This window comes from Cinclus cinclus, chromosome 8, assembly GCF_963662255.1.
Source record: "Cinclus cinclus chromosome 8, bCinCin1.1, whole genome shotgun sequence".
Classification (NCBI taxonomy): domain Eukaryota; kingdom Metazoa; phylum Chordata; class Aves; order Passeriformes; family Cinclidae; genus Cinclus; species Cinclus cinclus.
The window spans coordinates 11,777,733-11,798,522 of record NC_085053.1 but is presented as its reverse complement, the minus strand read 5'-3'; the positions used below and the strand labels follow the sequence as shown (position 1 = coordinate 11,798,522).

General features: G+C 41.3%; 2 protein-coding genes across 2 annotated transcripts in view; both read left to right on the top strand.

Annotated features, from left to right (window-relative positions):
• Positions 1 to 6,118, top strand: part of LOC134046649 (uncharacterized oxidoreductase ZK1290.5-like) — a 31,527-nt gene extending 25,409 nt beyond the window's left edge. The window contains exons 5-7 of the mRNA XM_062497316.1: positions 2,498 to 2,680; positions 3,209 to 3,268; positions 5,440 to 6,118. Of these exons, the coding sequence (XP_062353300.1) occupies positions 2,498 to 2,680; positions 3,209 to 3,268; positions 5,440 to 5,535 (339 nt within the window). The 3' untranslated portion in view covers positions 5,536 to 6,118. The remainder of the gene's footprint in view (positions 1 to 2,497; positions 2,681 to 3,208; positions 3,269 to 5,439) is intronic.
• Positions 6,119 to 15,978: 9,860 nt separating this feature from the next.
• Positions 15,979 to 18,689, top strand: S1PR1 (sphingosine-1-phosphate receptor 1). Its single transcript, XM_062497562.1, has one exon. The coding sequence runs from the start codon at positions 16,112 to 16,114 to the stop codon at positions 17,249 to 17,251; it is 1,140 nt and encodes a 379-aa protein (XP_062353546.1). The 5' UTR covers positions 15,979 to 16,111; the 3' UTR covers positions 17,252 to 18,689.
• Positions 18,690 to 20,790: the final 2,101 nt, after the last annotated feature.

The window sequence follows — 20,790 nt, the reverse complement described above, 5'->3', positions numbered from 1 at the left end:
TTCATAAAGAGAAAAAATTGTAAGACAGCATTCGCATTGAGAAAATTACTGAATTCCAAATGTGCAGAAACTTTATCACGTGGAAAGGACCACAGCAGGATGGAAAGAGTAAGGTCTCTGTGCACCATCATCTGAGGTATGACTTCTAGGGCCATGTGTCAAGGTTGTTACTAGGCTCAGCTTTTCCCCATTTGCTATGAGTGTTGTGAAAACCCACTTCTTTCATTGGAGGTCCCTTGTGGCTGGGCATGTAGCAGCTGTGAAGTTCCATAATGTGAACTGCAAACTGTTCTCTTTAGCAGATGCCAGTTTTTACATGCCACTCAATCAGGACAGAGTGCCAGAAAAGATCAGGATCTTCCTCTGCCATTACATCCGACAGCCTTTGCCTGAGAAAAGTCTGGTGATGAAAATAGCAAGGGTGGGGCAAGACAGGAAGCAAGAATTGTTATTTTGAGGGGAAGCAGATGTTGACCACTCACCTTATGCCTCTTGTAGCTCAGGATTCTAGTGCCTTGCATTCAGATGCTGCTAGACCCTTCCAGAATGTTTTAATTTAAAAAAATAAATTCAAAAGCGCTTATTTTATTTAATGCATTTGATTATTTTAGTAATATAGTTAAGAAGGAAAAAAATACTTGCTTCTACCAGTACAAAACTGCATGTGTCAAAATTCGATTCACAAAATTTGGGAGTCTCTAGATTCAGTGAAAGGCACAAAGTATGATCTTTTCAGGTGGGAAGTAGTTGCTGCCTATGTATTCTGCTTGTGAAGCAGACAGGTGGCATCTCAGCATACTGCTCTTGATTTAAACATTTCTGGTGTAACCTGGAACTGTGCTGCCTGGAATCTTAATAGACCAGCAGGTAAAATCTACTTGCAGTTTAATTAGTAATAAATGCTGAATAAGTCACATGATGCCATAGAGACACTGCAGGTGTTTCAGCATTTGGTCCTAAATGAATAATTTTTTATTTAATATTTTCTGAACTACATTATTTGCTATACTTACTGTAAAGAATATCTTCAAAAATTTCTTATTACTCTTTTAATAATCTGGTAATATACCTGGCTTGCTCTTTCATTTCTCCCCTTGTCGTTTTGCTTGGATACAATGAGAATATTTCATGTCCAGCTCAGGTGCAAACAAGTGAATAACTGTATGACCTAAGCACTGCTCTTACACATATAAACATGAAATACAAAGGGTACTCAAAGGTCAAGAAACATCAAAGGTTGAAGACATGGATGTCTGCTGCTTGAACCTTGTTCCCGAGTCCACCTAGTAATTTAGATCATAGCAGCTTTAGGCTGACTCAGCCCAGCCTTCCAGGGGCACAGTTTTTTCTTAGCTCATGTTGAATGACTGCCAGCCTATTGTTCCTGACTATTGTTGTCTGAAAAGACAACATGTACTAAAGATGAGAAACAGGAAATGTTCATTTGTCCTCTTTGTGTCAGAAGAAATTTTCCAGATTCCACGTATTGAGGTAATTGCTCAGAAGAATATTTTTCTTCAAAATGCGTAAGAGTTCAATCCCTGGAACAGTGCTGAGGACCAGTCACAAAAATACATCACATGATTTTGTATTTTGTAAAAGAAAACACTACTCACTTTCATCTAAATGCAAAGTAATGTATGCTGCTTACAATTAATAGACTGTGAAATACTTATTTAAATAACTTATTAAGGAACGTTACAGAGTTTCTTTTCTGGTTTCAGCTACATGCCAGAATATGTCTCTCCCCTGAGATCATTACTGTCCAATAACTTCTTTTTCCTTTTGCTCCCAACAACTGTGTCTTTGTAGCCTATTCATTTTTCCTCTTTTAACTGGTTCTTGGCAATTTGTGATCTTCCTTCCTACAAAGGGTCTCCTTCGCACGTCATTCCACAGCATGATTGCTTCCCTGCACAAGCTGACAGTGACACCACACACAGAATACAGGATTTGCCATGTGCAATCCATGCCAATGGGCTTTGTTTCCAAAGTCAGGTCCTCACCCTAAGCAAATTGTTCTGGTTGCTTGCTTGCAAATCCAGCCCCTGTTCAGCTTCCTCCCCTTGTCTGGGCAACTCAAAGATCATTAGAAAGAATCATTAGTTAAGAAACAGGAAAGGACATAGATTTGGGGAGGAGAAAGTAGTCTCAAAAGTACCAGTAAAAATGACCTGATGCTGACTTCCACTGTGCATTCGTATATATTTCTTAAAAACAGAGCAATAGTGAATGTCCAGCTGCAGGTCAGGCAGACAACTGCCTTGTTTCTGAGGGAAACATAAAATGCAGTTAACTTTTGTGCCAGTTACTGGTAGAATACATGATTAATACCCTTCATTTATCTTCTAAAACTAATACCTTATCTCTACTTCCCAGAAGCAATGACTTCACGCATGTTCTATTTTTAAAACAACAGAAAAATTACTTTCATTGGTATTTTCTATGAAATGTATTTTCAGGGTTTTTACTAAAAGTTTATTTCTATTTATCTAAGGTTGAATACCACCCTTTCCAAAGACCTCAGGAGCTGGTTGATTATTGTAGGAGCAGAGATATTGTTTTTGAAGGCTACTGTCCTTTAGCCAAAGGTGAAGCACTCAGTCATCCTACTGTCATTCAGCTGGCAAAGAAGTACAGCAGAACTCCAGCACAGATTTGCATACGCTGGAGCATACAGGTAATGGAGGGTGGTAATAAAAATGTGTCTCTCAGGAAAAAAATGCAGATAGTTTGGGGTTTGTGCATCAAACCAGAATTTATACAGAAGCTATTTCTGCTTTCAGTATGCTGATACTGTGTGAACTGATGGCTGTACTGGAAATTTAGACTGTAGTATACAAATTATGCCACTGTTTCAAATATTAATTATTTTATATAATCTGGTTGTAGAGAATAAGAGCCACCAATAAGAGATGTTTCCAAAGTAAATGTTACAAGCAGTATACTCATCATTCCATCTCTGTCATTCAATACAAAGTACTAAGCAGTGAAATAATGTATTGAGTTGATATACACCATGTAATGTGTTGGAAATCAACACAGTGTATACAACTGCAGATGCAAATGGCATAGAGAAATGTCAGTGTTCCCCAGAAAATGAAATTAAAACCTCAGAAGATGCAAGGGATTTCTTGTAATGGTTTGAAGATAAATAATTTCCTTTAAATCTGCATATTTTAGTAATGAGAAGCATAATTCTTTTCAGAATGGGATTGTCACTATTCCAAAGTCAACAAAGGTAGAACGGATAGAGGAAAACTGCAAGGTAAGATTTGGTTATGTCCTCAAGTCTGACTAACATGCAAGTAAGAGTTTTTAATATTTTTATTTACCTTCCCATTTTCATTCCCAGTTTTATACTAGGATAACTTTGTCAAAATTGGCAATTGATGGTATCATGAAATGACCACAATGTAGGAAAAAACTGTAACTCACAAATATGATCTGGAGGGCTAATCACTGTGTATAAAGAAAAATCCAAAGAAGACCTTTTGAAGTTAATTTTTGTAATGAATAGTTCTATTTATTACTTGTCTGGATGTCAAGCATCCTAATCTGGTCACGGCTGCATTCTTTTTGTGATAGGCACATAAGTCAAATGGAAGGAGTTTGGATGCTATGCATAACAGTTTATGAAAGCTTTAAAACTCACGTGGGGATAACTCCAACATGAAGACCTTCCAAGGAAATCACAGTCTTGCCAGAGCTGACTCTTCCCCTACCTTCTCCTACTCAATGTGTAGTACAGATCCCAGCATGAAGTGACTGGACAAAGAAAAGTGGGAATGAATGAGAATTGGCAATGTGATTCTTCCCCCACACCTTTTTTAAATTTCCTTTTCATACCAAATAGTTTTAATTTATTACTTGCTTTGTCTCTCTATTTCTGTAATCTGAAAGTGCTCTTTCTTTAGGGTAGGCGAACCACAAGTTATTTCCAAAAATATCATGGGGGTATGAACTGCTATAGCAAATCTGGAAGAAACTTTGCAGGAAGACAGGAAACTTCTGTCTGCTGTTTTTATTCTTCTCTCTGTGTATGTATGTGTGTGTGTGTGTGTGTGTGTGTGTGTGTAGGTGTGAATCAGTATACATTGTAATGAAGATTTCTGCTGGTGGCCATGCCTGTTTATACAGCTCCTGCCTTGACTGTTTATTCTCACATACACACTGCCTTCTGTGGTGCAAGCACAGCTGCTTGTGGTACTATATTGGGAACCAGATCAGAGAACAAAACCAGTTTAAAAATCCTTCCTTGTACTTTTATTTCCCCTGATAATATTTTAAATCCAGATTAAATTCACTTTTTACAGAGTTTACTCTATGGCACCACCAATTCCTTTCACACAATGGAGAGAATGTGTTACATCCTATCTTAAAACATTTAGGATGGAGAGAGGAAGGAACTGGCAGAGTCACTGAATGTTGTTAATCACATCTTTCTTTTTCTTTCCCTCATGTTTCTTTGTTGGCCTGAGTCTCTGCTACTTCTGGTCAAGTTGGTTCTCATTGAACCCTCAGTGTATAATATATAGGGTTTCTAGTTCTGTGACTGGTCCCTGGTTTAAGCTTAAAATGGTTGAGAGAGCACTGAGATTTGACTAAAGGATCATTCCAGAAAACAGTGGTTGCTGGATAATGCAGGATGGGAGGAGCTCATTTGGCTACAGTTCAGGATCCACAGAATCTTTTTTATTGAGCACAGTGGAGCTCTTAAAAAGAGAACAGAAGCAACTTCTTGATGATAATGTCTCAATAGGACACCTACTAAGAAAACACACCATCCTTCACAGTGCAGATGTGGCCACAGGAGAAGGCAGTGGCTGTAAGAACCTGTGTTTGAAGACAGGTGATTGCTTTCAAGTTTGAGTTAGTACTGAGGCATTGTAGCACTGTTTCTGTATTTAGCTGATTTGTGAGAGTTTTGTCAGAGTCATAGGAAAGACAGACACAGCCTTTGGCCTGTTAGCTTTGTGAATGTCCTGATACCTTCTAAAAATTCTCTTTGTCTAAAGTTCTGAGAACTGCAGCCCTCTAAAATGAACATTGGGATGTAAGTGAAATTCTGAGCTCATTCTTCCAAAGAGATTGCTGTCAGGATATTCCTGTACCTGCCTCTGGCAGTGACAATAGGGAGTGCTATCAATACAGCTTCAATACTACCCCAGTCTTGGATCCTTGCCTGAGGCCAGAGTGCTACAAAACCGTCTTAACATAGTCTGCAAATAAGGATGAGTCACCCAATGGAGCCTGTCAGCTTGATGGAGTATTTATCTATGACAAAATATAAGAATTTTCCAAAGGAAAAATATATAAAAAATTTGGCCTACATTTAAATGAATCTTGGTTAGTTAAATACTAGAATGTGTATCAGCTTGCTGGTTCTCTCTGTGTTCATGTCTGTGTTCATTCAGCATTATATATGCTTTCCCACAGGTGTTTGATTTTACAATAGCAGAAGATGATGTTGAAATTCTGAATGGAATGCATGATGGGAGACATGTTTCCTGGGATCCAAGTTTCATTGTGTGAATCAAGGTTTGAGCTTTTTTTGCTTTCTTAGGGATCAGTGAGTCACACCATGTAATTTCAATTCAGAGGTTACAGTAAGAATCTAATCAAGATAGTGATGTCTGCTGATAATGATCACTGATTTGAAATCCTTAACATTGGCAACAGACAAAAGATATTTTTAAAGGGTAGCACTTTTGTACAACACTCAAAGAGATTTTATATTTCCATTTCAAATACTGTTCCTCAGTTTATTTAAGTCCATGCAAAGACTCCCATTTTTACCATGGGACCCTGCATCAGTGTGTTCTTCAAATGAGGAAACAAATACTCCTTGAAAAATGTAGGGCAAAAGTGTTACCTGTTAGTGTGCAATATAGGTGTTGGGTATGAAATAATTTTTCAAGTACTTTGTTAGAGAGATACAATATATGAAGAAGAAAAAGCTGGATGAAAAAAAATGTTAATGCCATTATCATAACAGTACTTATGTTGTACAATATACTCCAAATCTCCATTGAAATTATAATCTCATTGTCATACACAATATCTAAGCATCACCAAAAAAGTTTTAGGTATATCACAACATTACTATGGCATTGACTCAGAGTTCTATGCATATTTGTTACTAGCCTGTAGATAAACCAAAGCAGAAATCTTTCCAGACAAGTCCAGGTAAAAATAAACTACAGGGGCCGAAAGGTGAGCAGCAAGCTCCAAAAGCCAGAAAGACATCTTTGTTATTACTTACTGGAAATTGGGGTGAGTTTTTTGTAGCTTTTTGTGAGAATTAGTTTGGCTTTCATTTTGGGTTTATTCAGGAAATCCTATAAAGAGACTATACTGTTCCTCAGATTTTCTTATAAAATAGGTATCTCTATAGGGAGATGAATATGGATATATGTAGCTCACAGATCTGTTTTGAGAAATATGCCTGCAGAATCTATTTGCTTAGTATTCAACTTGTAGTCACATTGGTTTGATATTTTAGGAGTTCCTGTGTCTAGAAAGGTATGGAAAATCTGATTATGATTTATATTGTGTGTGGACTTCCTGAGGCAGTTTTCCCAGTGCTGTTCTGCTTTAGTCATATTGTGAAACAAAGCTCCTTAGCTTTTTATCAAGAAGTGACTTACAGCAGTCACATATTCTAGCCTGCATTGTTTGTCCTCCCAGTGTAGAGCTTCTGTACAGCTTGGCTAAAATCCAGACAAATATACCTTTTGGATAACAGCTGCTCAGAATTATTGTCTAGTTTTCTCTGGTAAACCTGTCCACAAAAAATTGTCTAGATGTGCCTCTAGAATAATTTCTGTGAAAAACAAGATATTGTATGAAATGCTGTTCACTAATACCTGCACAGTGTAGTGTTCTGAGAAATACACACAATCTCCAGAGCAAGGTTATTTTCTAGTTTCAACCATGGCCTGCAGTCTGGGGGGCTCCAGTACCTGGGAATGCCACTCTAGGTGTCCAAGAACAGCTCTGTACCTGGCTCAGCTGTTGTGATGAGGAATTCAATAGTTCCAAACAGTAAGGCTCATTTATAAAACTAATGTAGTTTTTAGGGGTTTTATTTAGCTTTCGCATAAAACTGTGGCAATGACTAAGTGAAAGTTGGAAAGATTGTCCAGAAATAAACCTTTCTACCAGTGGCTATCAGCTAATACTACTTTTGAAAAGTCATTTTCTAGAACAATGCCTTAGCAATATGAAAAAAAAAATTGAACTGTGCTGTTGAGGGACTCCTTTCTTCACAGTGTATCTGAATTAATAAAACAAGGTGAGTCATTTGCCTGATATTCCCTAAATACAGGTTTTGGCAGTGATGACTTCCTAAGAATTTACAAAACACAAGTTGGAGTTTCACCTCTAAGGGAACAGACATCAGATCAACATACTGCTTCCAACATAAATGTGTCAAAGGAACCATATCTTTATGTAGGTTAGCAAATTCTAGCTCCAGCATTACCAGAACAGGGTCAGTTAGGACTAACTGAGTGGCTGGAGCTCCATGCTTGTTAGAACACTTCTGGGGTTTTTGCACTTGATTCTGACTGATCAATTCCCTGTTATGAACTAATTGGAATTAAACCAGATTTTCCTGCTAATGCCCCACATAGGTGACCTTAGGCTACTGTGAGAATGGCTTTGAATTCATTAATATATTTCAGTGTTCCTTCTGTCAAAAAGATTTTGCAATGTTTTTGGTGTCTGCACCTGCTTTTGCAAGGAAGGCAAGCCACCATTTTCTCAGTCTAGGTCATGGTATCTAAACAGTTCAGTGAGTTAATGAGAGGAATAATCAGAAATAGTATTACTCAGAAAGCATTCTTCTTAAGGGCTAGCTGTGGCAAGTTGCAATTTTAGTGTTATACTTTCCTAATTACATTCAGGGTGAATTGTTGTTGATTCAGGACTTTTTTCTTTGCTGGAGCTTTTTTCATTATTATTTTGTAATCTTTCCTGGCATTTCCATTGCTGCCAATTAGTGCCTTTAGAACTACAGAAAAGGTTAATTTTAGCCATGTACTAAGTGAGGTGTAATTTGAGATGATAGAAGTTTTTAAGTGCTGGGACTCAGCTGAGCCAAGCTATCTTTCTCCCAGGTGTGATGAGCATTCTGCACATTGTGCCTCATTAATAGCTGTTGTTTCCTGCTATAATTGCCCAAGAGTCTGAAACCCCAAGAGCCTGAAATCCTGTGGCCTTGGCATAGATCACTGAAGCCTCTTCCTTTAACTGTGGTATTCACAAGTTTTATACCATGTTTGTTAATTTAGAATCATTGAGCAAGTTCTTTTTTACTTTTGGTGAGGTTGCAGAAGGAAAAACAGAATCGACAGATTCATATTTTATGCTCCTATTTACAACTGCATTGGCACTACCCTGGCAGTAATAATTTTCTTAAACAAAGGCTGCTGAAGAATAAGTCCACATCACCACATCTAAATGAACCTTTCTAAAGTACTCACAACACTGATCAATAAAATAAGACAACTAATGAGAAACTGGCAAGTGAACACTAATGAGATTTAGCAGTAGTGGGGAGGAGTGATTTATGGTAAGAGACACAGAACACAGAAGACCAAAAGGGTATAAAAGTGCTGGACATACAAAACCAGAAAGTTTATTTCTGTTGTTTATTTCTTTGGTCAGTTAGCCTGGAGGTGCTCATTTTTTAAGATTTTGCTTTGTTTTAAACTCAGAATTTATCCCTCAAGTGAATTCTTGGAATTATATGCATATTCTTCTCCAGGGTTGAAATTCATCCTCTTGTTCTTATTTCTGTAAAACAGACTTCCCCTAGAGAGAAAAATTGTTCATCTTTCTATAGTGATCCTTTTTAAGATACATTATTGCATCCATTTCATCTGTGTAACCCGTCATCTTGCCAATGGATCAGGAAATACACTGGAAAACTGAAGGCATTTTTTCTTCCCTATCATTATGTCATTTATGGTAGTGACTGATTGGGACACTCCTTTTCAGTTGAGATAAACCATTACTTAAAATAAGATGCATTTTATCAGTGCTATCTGCCTAAATGTAGTCAGCTGCCTTTGCTGGAGCTCCATGTCTCCTAATGGAAGGAAACTCTTAAAACAAATAAGGAAAAGAAAAATATAAACTAAAAGTCAGTGGAAAGGGTGAGGCCATTTTCTGTGCAGCCAAGTAGCTTCCTGCCTGACTCTGAGTAGCTCTCTCTCCTGTTTTTCTCACTTCTTTCTGGTTTTCATCTCTTATATTACTGGAGATGAAGGCACCTGAGAATGTTTCATTGGAAAATAATGGAAATGGGTTTTTTAAGTGAATATTCAGGAATTTTTTTAATCAGGCTGCAGAAGTGTTTCTATCACACCTGTACTCCCAACATGACTTCAAGGCATGATTTTCTGAGCAGCATGTGTAGAAAATAAACTGTAATACTGGTAAGTTCACAAATCTGCTAGGCCAAGCTGACTACATAATATTCACACCTCTATGGTTAACCCATGCTTTTGAAAATGGGGGTAAAGGTGGTGTAGCTCCTGCTGCTACTGATTGAATCCAAGGCAGTTAACTCTTTCCACATTGCCACACCTCTCCCAAAGCTTTGAAGCTCACTCCTCACTGTTGTACATTGGGTAAAAGTTACAGATAAGCCAGCCTTCTGTGTTAATTTTTGTATTGCTGTGCTGGGAGACTTTTTCTGTACCTAGTTTTTTAACTTCCTCCAGCCTCCAGTAAGATACCTACATAGGTGAAAGAAAATGTTGAGTATCTGCACTGTGTTTCCCAATGTGTAAGTTGTATCCCACTGTAGGGCACTGTAGGTGACCCCAGAGTTGTGGGATGTGCTGCTCAAAGGAGCTCTGCGGGGATGGACTGTAACAGATCTCAGTCACTGTGCCCAAGAAGAATGAATGACAAAATGAACTTTACAAAAATGAATGTGATAAACTCTTTACAATTGCCTTTTAAAATAAAAAAGGCCATTTAATTAATATTAGTTATCAATATCAAGAACTTAAAACCAGACCATCTAAGTTATAGAATATTAATACTGAAGAAATATGCGTGCTTTAGTCTTTGCAATGTTCTTGTGACTTTTTTTTTCTCCAAACCAGGTTTTTGATTCTAATCTGAGGAAAGAAGATATGGAAATTTTGAACACAGTGAATATCAACAGAAAAATAATTAACCTATTCCCTGTGGAAAGAATAATTTTAAACCAGATTGTTCTAAACTGGAAAAGTGATGTAACTGAAAAATTAATTAATTTTAAACTGAACAATAAATCTGAATTGTTCTCTTAGGTACCCAGTATACTCAAGAATCAATATAAATGGTTTTTATTTACTCTTATGATAACAAATTAATAAAATAATTTAATTTACTCTTTTTAGCTTTCTTACAGATACAGAAATACTTTCAGCATCTTCTCTGCTCTCTTGGAACTTTCTGGTATAGTCTCCCAGTATGGGTTGAGTTATCTCACAACATTATAATTTTCTTCTGCCTGCATGTGCTTCATTTAAGGTGTCATTTGAAACCATTTGAACAAAATAGTTAGATGTATGTTTTTCCCCGTAGATTTTGAAAAGTATCAATTACTTGAAAGCACATAAGAGAATGTTACAATACATGTAAATCTTGACAAATGATTCAAAGTATGGAATATTTGTTCAGGGATTGCAGCAGAATAATTAATCAAACTTTCATATTTGTTCTAGTCATGAGAATTTTGGGGGATTCTGCAGGGCATTCTTGATATTTTCTTGGTGACCAAACCTGCACTTTGGTATTGTTTCACAGATCTCCTGCCATGACCCAGCACTTCAGAGAGAAATGGCTCCCTTTGTGACCTAAGTTGTATCAGAATGAATAAAAGTAGTTTTTACTTATATGGTCAAAGACTCTGAAAGTGCAGAAGAATGATGTCTTGGAGAAAAATCCTTTCTAATCTCTCTTGCAGGGATTGTCACTATCTTTTCAAGATGAATAGTGTTCAGACACTCCTCTGATGCAATTGTGAGTTGTCCAGCTGCACTGGGAGAGTTCTGTCTGGTGGTGTCAGAGGCCACCAGTCTTTTGATATGCAGGCATTGGGTGGACCCCAAAGCTTGCAGCTTATTTTCTGACAAGATCAAAGCATTTTCCTGCAAGCAAATTGCTCTGTGACTAGCCAGGTTTCTGCAATCCCTACCACACTAAGCTCTCACTGGAAATTCCACAAGAACTTTGGCTGTCACACACAGTCAGTATTATTTCATGATATTCCCTAAAACGTGAGTTTCTGCTCATCCTGAAAACTACCTAAGAGCATATACATAATCAGGATCCCTGTGAAAAATGCATCTGCCTCTTTATGCTAATAGACATGTTGCAGAACATTTTTTTTTAACCAGTTTAGCCAGGTGAGGTGTCTGTTATGTGTCAGTTTGGTGTCCTGATGTGTGCAGCCTTCCTGCTGGCATTTGACTGGGACCTGCATTCTGGTTATTTCTGAAATGCACTAATAACATTGCATTGTTCTTTCTCCTTATTCTGACCATAGGCAATTCCAGAGTCAATTCTCAAGGGAGTTCTATATACACTGGATTTCTGTAATAGAAGTGCAAGCTTTTTTATTAGTGGACCAGGCAGTTGGAGAGATACTGAGAAAGAGTTCTCATTCTTTTGGTAGCTTGTTCTCTGGATGAAGCTGGAGTATAACCCTAGTGTAAACCCCCTTGCTAAAAACTTACAGCATCTACAGTCTTGGTGGAGTTGGCTGGAGCAGCCTGAGTCCTGTGTTTGTGTTTCAGCCCTTGTAAACAGGGTAGAACCTGTGCAGTTGAGCCATGTTAATTGATCTTCTCCGAGGGTTTAGATGGCCTTCAGTGCAAATCCAGCTGATCCGGCTCCATTAGCCTGTGAAGAGTGAAGCTGTATTTCAGTTTCCTCACTGCCAAGATGTCAAGAAGGCTGTAAATGTGTGTGGTCCTCTAAGTTGAATGATGTTTTTTGTGATACAAATACCTTTTGGAGTGGAACTGAAATTGCCTGCATATTTTGCCCAGTGATGCACCTGGGTTGGGGCAACTCCTTGTATCACTGTAGGCTGAGAGAGGCAGAGATAAAGGACTTGGGGGTGCTGGTGGATAGGAGGCTGGACATGACCCTGCAATGTGAGCTTGCAGCCCAGAAGGCCAGTTGTATCCTGGGGTGCACCATAAGCAGTGTGGGCAGCAGATCAAGAGAGAGGATTCTGCCCCTCTGCTCTGCTCTGGTGAGATCCTGCCTGCAGTGCTGCATCCATCTCTGGGGTCCTCAGCACTGGAAAGACATGAACCAGACATGGTCAGAGCAGGTCCACAGGTAAGATGCAAATAATGATCACAGGGCTGGAGCACCTCTTATGAGGAAAGGCTGAGAGTTGGGTTTGTTCAGTCTGGAGAAGAGAAGGCCTCTGGGGTTACTTTATTGTGGTGCTTCACTATATAAAGGGAGCTGTACAGGAAAGCTGGAGAGGAACTTTTCACAAGAGCATGTAATATCAGGACAAGAGAATGGCTTCAAACTGAAAGAGAGTGGACTTAGTTTAGATATTGGTAAGAATTTCTTTGCTGTTAGGGTGGGGAGGCCCTGGAGCAGGTTGCCCAAAGAAAGGGTGGATGTGCCCATCCCTGAAGTGTTCAAGGCCAGGTTGTATGGGACTTTGAGCATGTGGCCTAATGGAATGTACCCCCGCCCATGGCAGTGGAGTAGGAACTAGGTGATCTTTAAGGTCCATTCCAACCCAAACCATTCTGTGGTTCTGTGATTTTACACAGCCTCTGCCAATTAATTTGTTGGATGTCACATCTCTGAGCTGGTATCCTCTCAGTTGGTAACCAACAGCCTGAACATGAAAGCCTGCACATCTGACTAATGAAACCCTGAGTCATTCTATCCTTTAATTAAAGCATGTTCCTTTAATATGTTCCTCTTACTTAAAATTATGTGAGAATTATTTCCTAGAGGAAAATGCCTAGTGAATGCACTTTTATTTAGTATTTTCTATATATCAGATAAATAAGGGGGAAAGCTTGAAATATCTGGGATATGTCAGGCAGTTGCAGGGGATACATATGTCAACCTCAAGCGTGATTTATCTTGTGTGCCTTTTCTGACAGTTGTGACTTAACGGCTGCATTTTCCTCCAGGCTCTCGGGAGGTTAAATATCTTTTCAAGTTTCTAGTTTTGTGGTGGAAGAGTAAATGTCTGTTTGCCAGTGTAATTTATCTGAGTCATTCTGGGAGAGGCGTGGAGCAATTGAAGCGTGACTATTAGCATAAATAAGAGAGGGACCCTCTTCCTGAGGGTAGAATACTCCTAGTTTCTTTCAGAGGAAAGCTGCTTCCCTATAACAACTGCTACTGCTAATTGATGGGCACGATGCTTTAAACTGAAAGACCCAATATATTGAGCTTTGACCTACTGTGATACTCTTCTACATTTCAATTTGGACTTAACAAGAGCAGAGCAAGGAAGGAAGAGGAAAATTTCTGCAGAAAGTGCAACGGTAGAATACCACCAGAGCTGGCATTTCACATACACTGAAGGTGTTTTTTCTTTTAAAGGTTTGAAGGGAGAAGGAATTATAAAACCTAAACTCACTTCTGTGTCTGTCCTTATATAATACAGTGGTAACAGAGTTAAGTAGTTGCCATTACCAATTTTGTTTCTTAAAAAAAATACATTTAAAACTCTTTTCTTCGTACTTTCAAACATACATATTTTACAGCATCCTCTGAACATGCAGAAGTTAGTTTTGTTTTTTTAGTTTTTTTTAGGTTTTTTTTTGTTGTTGTTGGTTTTGTTGTTGTTTTTTTGTTTTGTTTTGTTTTTTTTCTCACGTGGAAACACCAACACTTGGTGCTGTTTGACAGGAATTGAGTTTATCCCCCATGGGCCAGTTCTGGCTTCTGCCCCGCAGAGCTCAGCCTGGCACCATCCTCGCCCCATGGGGCTGCTGCCTCCCCGGGGGGAGCCGCTGATGAGTCACTCTGCTGCCACGGGTGCCAGTGCGGGTGGCAGCCTCCGGGCCTGCCACGGCAAAAACACACCTTGGTGGACTGAGAAAATGGAAGAGCTTCTTCCAGGTGTTTCCTTAAGCATGCATGACTTAGGCTGTCCTCAAAGAGGGAGAACGGAGGTAGCATAGGGGATGCTGCCTTTGGCCATAGCCTGTCTGTACCTACTCGGGGGCCAAGGAAGACGGGGGGGCAGCTGTCCCCGGCACCCCGCGAAGCGCAGGAGCCGTGCTCGGAGCCGGCGGGCCGTGCCAGCATCTCCTTCCCCGGAATGCCGGGTGCGCTCGGTGACGGGAGGCGGCGGCTCCCGGGTCACGGACGGCTGGAGCCCGGCCGCCGTGTCCCCTCCCCGCGTCCCCCGGCCGGCAGGGCGAGGGGGTCCCGCGGGGGAGCTCTACTCCTGTCGCCTTCCCGTGCCTTCCGCGGGGTCTGCGGCAGCCCCGCACGGCAGCGCCCGCGGCTGCCCACCCCCCGGCGGGCGGGGCAGGGCTGGTGCGGCGGACTGGGGTGTCCCGCAGGCGCTGGCTGAGCCGGGCTGGGCGTGCAAGGAGGCGTCAGCGAATCGGAAACGGGGTGGAGAGCAGCGGCTGCAGGAACATTAAAACCACCGAGCCCCCCAGCCCGCCCACCGGAGTTGCTCCTCGGGCACGCAAGATGTGCGGGGCCGGTGTGGGCTCCGCGCCGCGCTTGAGCGAGGTAAGGCTCGGGGACGCCCGAAGTCCCAGCGCTGCGGTCCCCGCTCGGCGCGACCCCCGGGGCCACGACCCAAACAAGCAGGGGTGGGGAGGGGCCTGTCTGGCCCCCGGTGTGCCCGGCTGCGAGCCGCGGAGGGGTGCGGGACGGCAGCCGTGCGCCCTAGGGACCGGGACCGGGACCGGGACCGGGACCGCGCAGCAGAAGTGCTGCGAGTCTGAGCCCCGAAGTAGTGCGGGACAGAAGATGGGAGTTTTTGCCCGGGGGCGGTGAGGACTAGATCACGGGAATAGAGCAGGGAGCCGAACCCACTGGTGCCGCACCTCTTGCTTTGCCCCGCTTAGGCTGTAATTTAATAAATCTGTCTGTTCTTCTTTCCTTGCGTGATATTATGGGTTTAATTATTTTTAAATGTCCACTACAAAACCTTTATATGTAAAGGGAGTTTCCTCTATATGTGTATTCCTTAATTATGCCCATTTCAAAAACTTGAAATACTAGTTATTTAAATGCAGGGGCTTTTTTTTTTTTTTACATTCTTTGTTTCAGACCCATGCAATGGGCTTGCTCTCTAGCTTAATTACATATTTTTCTTGCTTTTCTAAACTTTTTACTGCTGTGGGTTTTGTAAAGCATGTTCTTACTTGTATTTAGCAAGGGCGCCCCTTACCTGTTTACAGCTCTGAGATGATCTCTTGTTTATGTTTACATCAGTGAACTTACCACTGTTTGAGATGGCATCAGTAAGTTGCATAACTACCCCCTTCCAAAGTGTATTCAGACTTTATTAATGGAGGAGAATACGGGTCTCCTGTCAAGTAATTTTTGTGCAGACTTGCATCCATTTGGAGTTAAATCTAATCAAGCAAGCCTGTTCCTTTTTAAATCTCTGCTGTTGTATTTCCTGCTGAAGAAAAAAGACTAGAACTTACTGCTATGGAGCTTTGAGATCTTTTGTGTTGGAAGAAGTCCGGTAATGCAGTCCTTGCTGACTGCAACTTGTTCAATTCTGCCTGACAGAACTTTTTTTGTCTTATTGGCTTTACCTATTGAATATGCCTAATTACCTTTTAAATGTATTTTACCAGCTGAATGAAACTGATTCATGTCATACGTTTATGACTCTGATGCACCAGCATCAAACCAGTAGATTGTCTTAAACCCTTTAGCATTTGCTACGCTATTGGTCTTCCTTCTTTTAAGTCTGGGTTTTGTGCCTCTTGTTTCTCAGGGCTGCAGTTTGTGAGGCTGTGCAGCAGTGCCGGGCAGGCTGTGGGGCCAAGGAGCTCCGGGGCAGCCACCGGGATTGCGATCAGTGTCACCGTCTGGTGGCTGCTGGGGAAGCCGTCCCCAGCCAGGCACCATGAGCTCCGGCACCACTGCCCCGCAGAAGGTCACCAGCAACCCCACCAACACTGATGTCAACTATGTCATCAAAGAGCATTATAATTACACTGGAAAGCTAAATGAGAGTGTGGACACTGGAATTAAAGTGACGTCGGTGGTTTTTATCATCATTTGCTGCTTTATAATCTTAGAGAACATTTTTGTCTTGCTTACCATCTGGAAAACCAAGAAGTTTCACAGACCCATGTACTATTTCATTGGGAACTTGGCTCTTTCAGACTTGCTGGCTGGTGTGGCTTACACTGCCAACCTCCTGCTATCTGGACACAAAACCTACAGCCTGACCCCCAACCAGTGGTTTGTAAGAGAAGGCAGCATGTTTGTTGCTTTGTCAGCTTCTGTGTTCAGCTTGTTGGCCATTGCCATTGAGAGATACATCACCATGCTGAAGATGAAACTCCACAATGGCAGCAACAGCTTCCGCTCCTTCTTGCTGATCAGTGCGTGCTGGGTCATCTCCGCGATCCTCGGGGGACTCCCTATCATGGGCTGGAACTGCAAGAACCTCTTGTACAACTGCTCTACCGTGCTGCCTCTCTACCACAAGCACTATATTCTCTTTTGCACAACCGTCTTCACTGGCCTTTTGTTATCTATTGTGGTCCTCTACTGCAGGATCTACTCCATGGTGAGGACTAGGAGCCGCAGGCTGACATTTCGGAAAAACATTACCAAAGCTACTAGGAGCTCAGAAAAGTCACTAGCCTTGCTCAAGACAGTGATCATAGTCCTGAGTGTCTTCATTGCCTGCTGGGCTCCTCTGTTCATCCTGCTTTTACTGGATGTGGGGTGCAAAGTGAAGGCCTGCCCAATCCTCTATAAAGCAGAATATTTCTTAGTACTGGCCGTGCTCAATTCAGCCACAAACCCTATCATCTACACCTTGACAAACAAAGAGATGCGGAGGGCTTTCATCAAGATTTTGTGCTGCTGCAAATGTCCCCCAGCAGATTCTGGGACCAAATTCAAACGGCCAATCATTGGGGGGATGGAGTTCAGCCGGAGTAAGTCTGACAACTCCTCGCACCCACAGAAGGAGGACGGTGACCATCCTGAAACTATCATGTCTTCGGGCAATGTTACCTCATCTTCTTAGGAGTAACCATGGGGTTGTATTTCAGAGTCTTCCTCTGAAATCAGGGAGCTGGGACGCCTCCTGCTCACAGCAGCAGTGTTGGGCTGAGTGAGCAAGTAGCATTAGTTCTAATGAGGCAAACGGTGCATTTGCGAGGCTGGAGTTCAAGAAATGGGACAGACTGTTCTGGCTTGAAAATCTTTCTCCCTGGAGCATGTTTTGTCTCTGCACTGAGGCAGCTCAGGATTGTCAGGCGCATTCATATCCTGAAATCTCCTTAGTAACTCTGAAAGACTGATGCCTTGGTGAAATGATGCCTGGTGTGTGTGAGAGAAAGAGAGAGGGGGAGGAGAGAAAGGGAGAATGAATCTTTTTTTTTTTTTTTCCCTGTGAGAAGAATGTGAAGTTTTTTCTCTTCACAGCAAACCACTGACACAAAGATCTTTCTGTACTGAATTTAGTGGTGGCTCTGGTATCATTGGTAAGAAGTGTGTTTGTTTAGCACATAACATGGAAAGAGATCACAAAAATATAACTTAGACCACATACAACCATAATTGGCATAATTTTGCAGAGCTTTTAGTTAGGTCGTAAGGTTTTATTTGCAGAGTCCAAAGCTCTTGGGGTTTTACTTAGCAAGGTCATAGCTGTGAATTTTTGCTGTCAGTCCATATTACATTTGAAGACCATGAGCTAGATTCTGCACTTAACTTTTGCCTGTACAATTCCATTGGCTGCATCAGATTTAATGGAGTAGCTTCAGAACGGCGTTTGGCCCCATATTTTGATTGCCTTTTTATCCTATAGCATTAAATAAACTGCATTATCATGAAAAATGCAAGGAAGAACTAAACATCATTTCTCTTCAAGATGACTTGAAAGTCTACAAAATAATAAAAAATATTGACAACTGTGGGATTTTTGCGTAAGTAAGAAGAGCTAAAAACTGAAGGGGTATTTCTGTGTCAAGATCACAGTCTTTCCAAAAGTGAGAATCAGTTGGAAAATCAGAAAAGAGTACGTTGGGTTTTAGAAAAAAAATAAAAAAGAAAGTTGAAGTGAAATGACTATAGATAAATGCACTTCCATAACAAAATGCAATACATTTTGGCACATTTTATTAATGTTTATAATTTCAGCAAAGATGTCTGTACTTTATCATGGAAGAAGTACCTGTCGTTAAATTGAATGTATTTGTTTTACAGCATCATTTTTACTTCTCTGTTTTTCTAACCTGTGCTAATGGGGTTGAATGTGTACAATGTAAATAAGATACAGGAGTCTTCATGTGCCTAGAGTATTACTATAACAAATGTGGTATATCTGGGATCCTGAGAACAGTTGACTTACCTGCAGTCATCAGCACTCCTAGGACTGGTATTTTGTAAAGAAAATGCATTGCTGTTGTAGTAAAATTTCCAGTGCAATTAAACTGATGGGGTTTTTTTTCTGGTTTAAAAAATAGTATTTAAAATGTTTCTGACTTTTATTGTTCAATTTGCACATAGCTTTATTGACTTCTAAACATTAATAAACTGATTTTTTAAATGATTCTATTATCAAATTACTAGCAGTTTTGTACTGTTGTGCTGGTTTCATGCCAGGTGTGGTTTCCACAGATGTCAGTGAAAGAATTCCTTGATTTTAGTACATGCTGGCATTTACTGTCTCCATTCTGTGGGGACGTAATGTCACAGGATCACATAAAATACAAAATGAATTTTAAACTATAACTTTTTTGTCAGCATGTGCTGTGTGGCTGAAATGCCGCTAGAAGAATCTCTACAATAGCAATCCTTCTCTGACAGCCAATGAAGTGCAAACAGAAGGAAAACCAGATGGCTGCCAGTTTTACCATGACTGCCTAGAGTAGAAAAGTGGAGTAATTCACTTGCATCCCCAATATAATTCATAAGTTCAATTCTTAGCTTATTGCAAACATCAAGGAAGTTTATGAAACACAGAATGATGTCCTCAGCTGTGCGAGTGCTGCAGCTTCGTTGGGTCTGCCAGCGAAGACTGTGGCACTGTAGTTGAATGGATACTGCGTTACTTCTTCCAAAGATTTGACTTCCATTTCCTTTCTGGTGGCCATTCCCTCTCAGAATTACTTTTAAGTTCCATGGAGCTCATACAGGATGCAGTTGGAGAGTGAAGATAAACCTCACCTTCTCATGCTGTATGTCATCGCTGTGCAGGGTTTACTGTGGGAAATGAGAGCCCACTCACTGAGGAAAGCTCTGGGTCATAACCTCACTTCCTGAAGGAAATTCCAAAAATGCCCTGAAGACAAAAGAGTGGAAACGGGCTGGAATTTCTCTCCATCTGTCTGCCTGTATGGAAGGAATGATTTCATGTGTGCTCACTTCCTAGCCTTTTAATTAGTGACCTGAACAAGGCTGGAAAAAGCGTCAAATCTGTATTTGTGCACAAGATAAAGTGGCCCTTGGCTCAGGCCTTCGTTTGGTCAGGGATGGTTCACCCTGGGCTCTGACAGTCATGAGGGAAAGCACTGCTTTGTCCCAGGGACAAAGTCACTTCTGTGTAGAGCACCAATAATGTATAAACCATGGAAGTACAAGTGCTAAATCCTTGTGCTACGAGTGAGTAAAATAAAGGCAATGTATGGTGATGAGGCAAAGAACGGGGACATCTGAATTTGCAGAGGTGTTTTTATCTGAGGGACTGGAGCCCTTCTGCTCCTGGGGCCTTACAGGCATTAAGGTTGCTTGTCCCATGCATCTGAGATCCTGTGATAAGGGCTGAGCTGTGTCATCACAGCACAATGCCACTGACCCCCTGTGACTATCACCCCATTTCTGTAAGTGGGACCTGATAGCCCACAGGTGAGTCACTTCCATTCCCTCTCCTGGTGTTTCTGTATCCCTTGCTTATCTCATCTAAGCACTGTGGGCCTTTGTTGAAAATGAGTTTCCCCTATGGAAGTGACTGTGTGATGGCAGCTCAGTTCTGGGAGGGAACTCAAAGCCCTACGTAATTCATGCAATAAAAGATGTGCACATCCCAGAGTGTGGCACTGGGCCATGGGAAGCATTTCCTACACTCCCGGTCATGGCGACTGAAATCTGCTTCCTCCATAGACACTCCACATGCAAGTAGACAAGATTCAGACAGGCAATAATAACTTGTAATAAAACAATAACATTAACTACAGTAAGGGTTCCTGCTGTGAAAGAAATGAAAAGGCCATTTTGTCCTGCTCCTGGGGAGAACATTGCAGCTCCTCAGCCATGGCCATGCATTCCCATACACCGGCAGGTGAAGCCAGAGCTACTGCGCAGTTTTGAGGCTGCAGTGTAGAAAGCACCCTTCCAAGCCCTGGCCTGCCTTCTGTGTGCATGGAAATGATGTGCAGCTTTGTCCTGGTGATGGCCACGTGACAAACAGGCAAAGAAAATGAACTGAGAACTGAAAAGGTGCATTATACCGAACGTCTACGTGAAATAGAATAGCCTGAATTATTCAAAGCAACCTGCTCCTTTGATGTTTATTCTTTTTTCTGGCTGTTCTTCCAGTGCAAGGAATAGAACAGGGTAGAA

Coding starts and splice junctions, on each gene's coding strand:
- S1PR1 (XM_062497562.1), top strand. CDS start 16,112: ATGAGCTCCGGCACCACTGCCCCGCAGAAGGTCACCAGCAACCCCACC.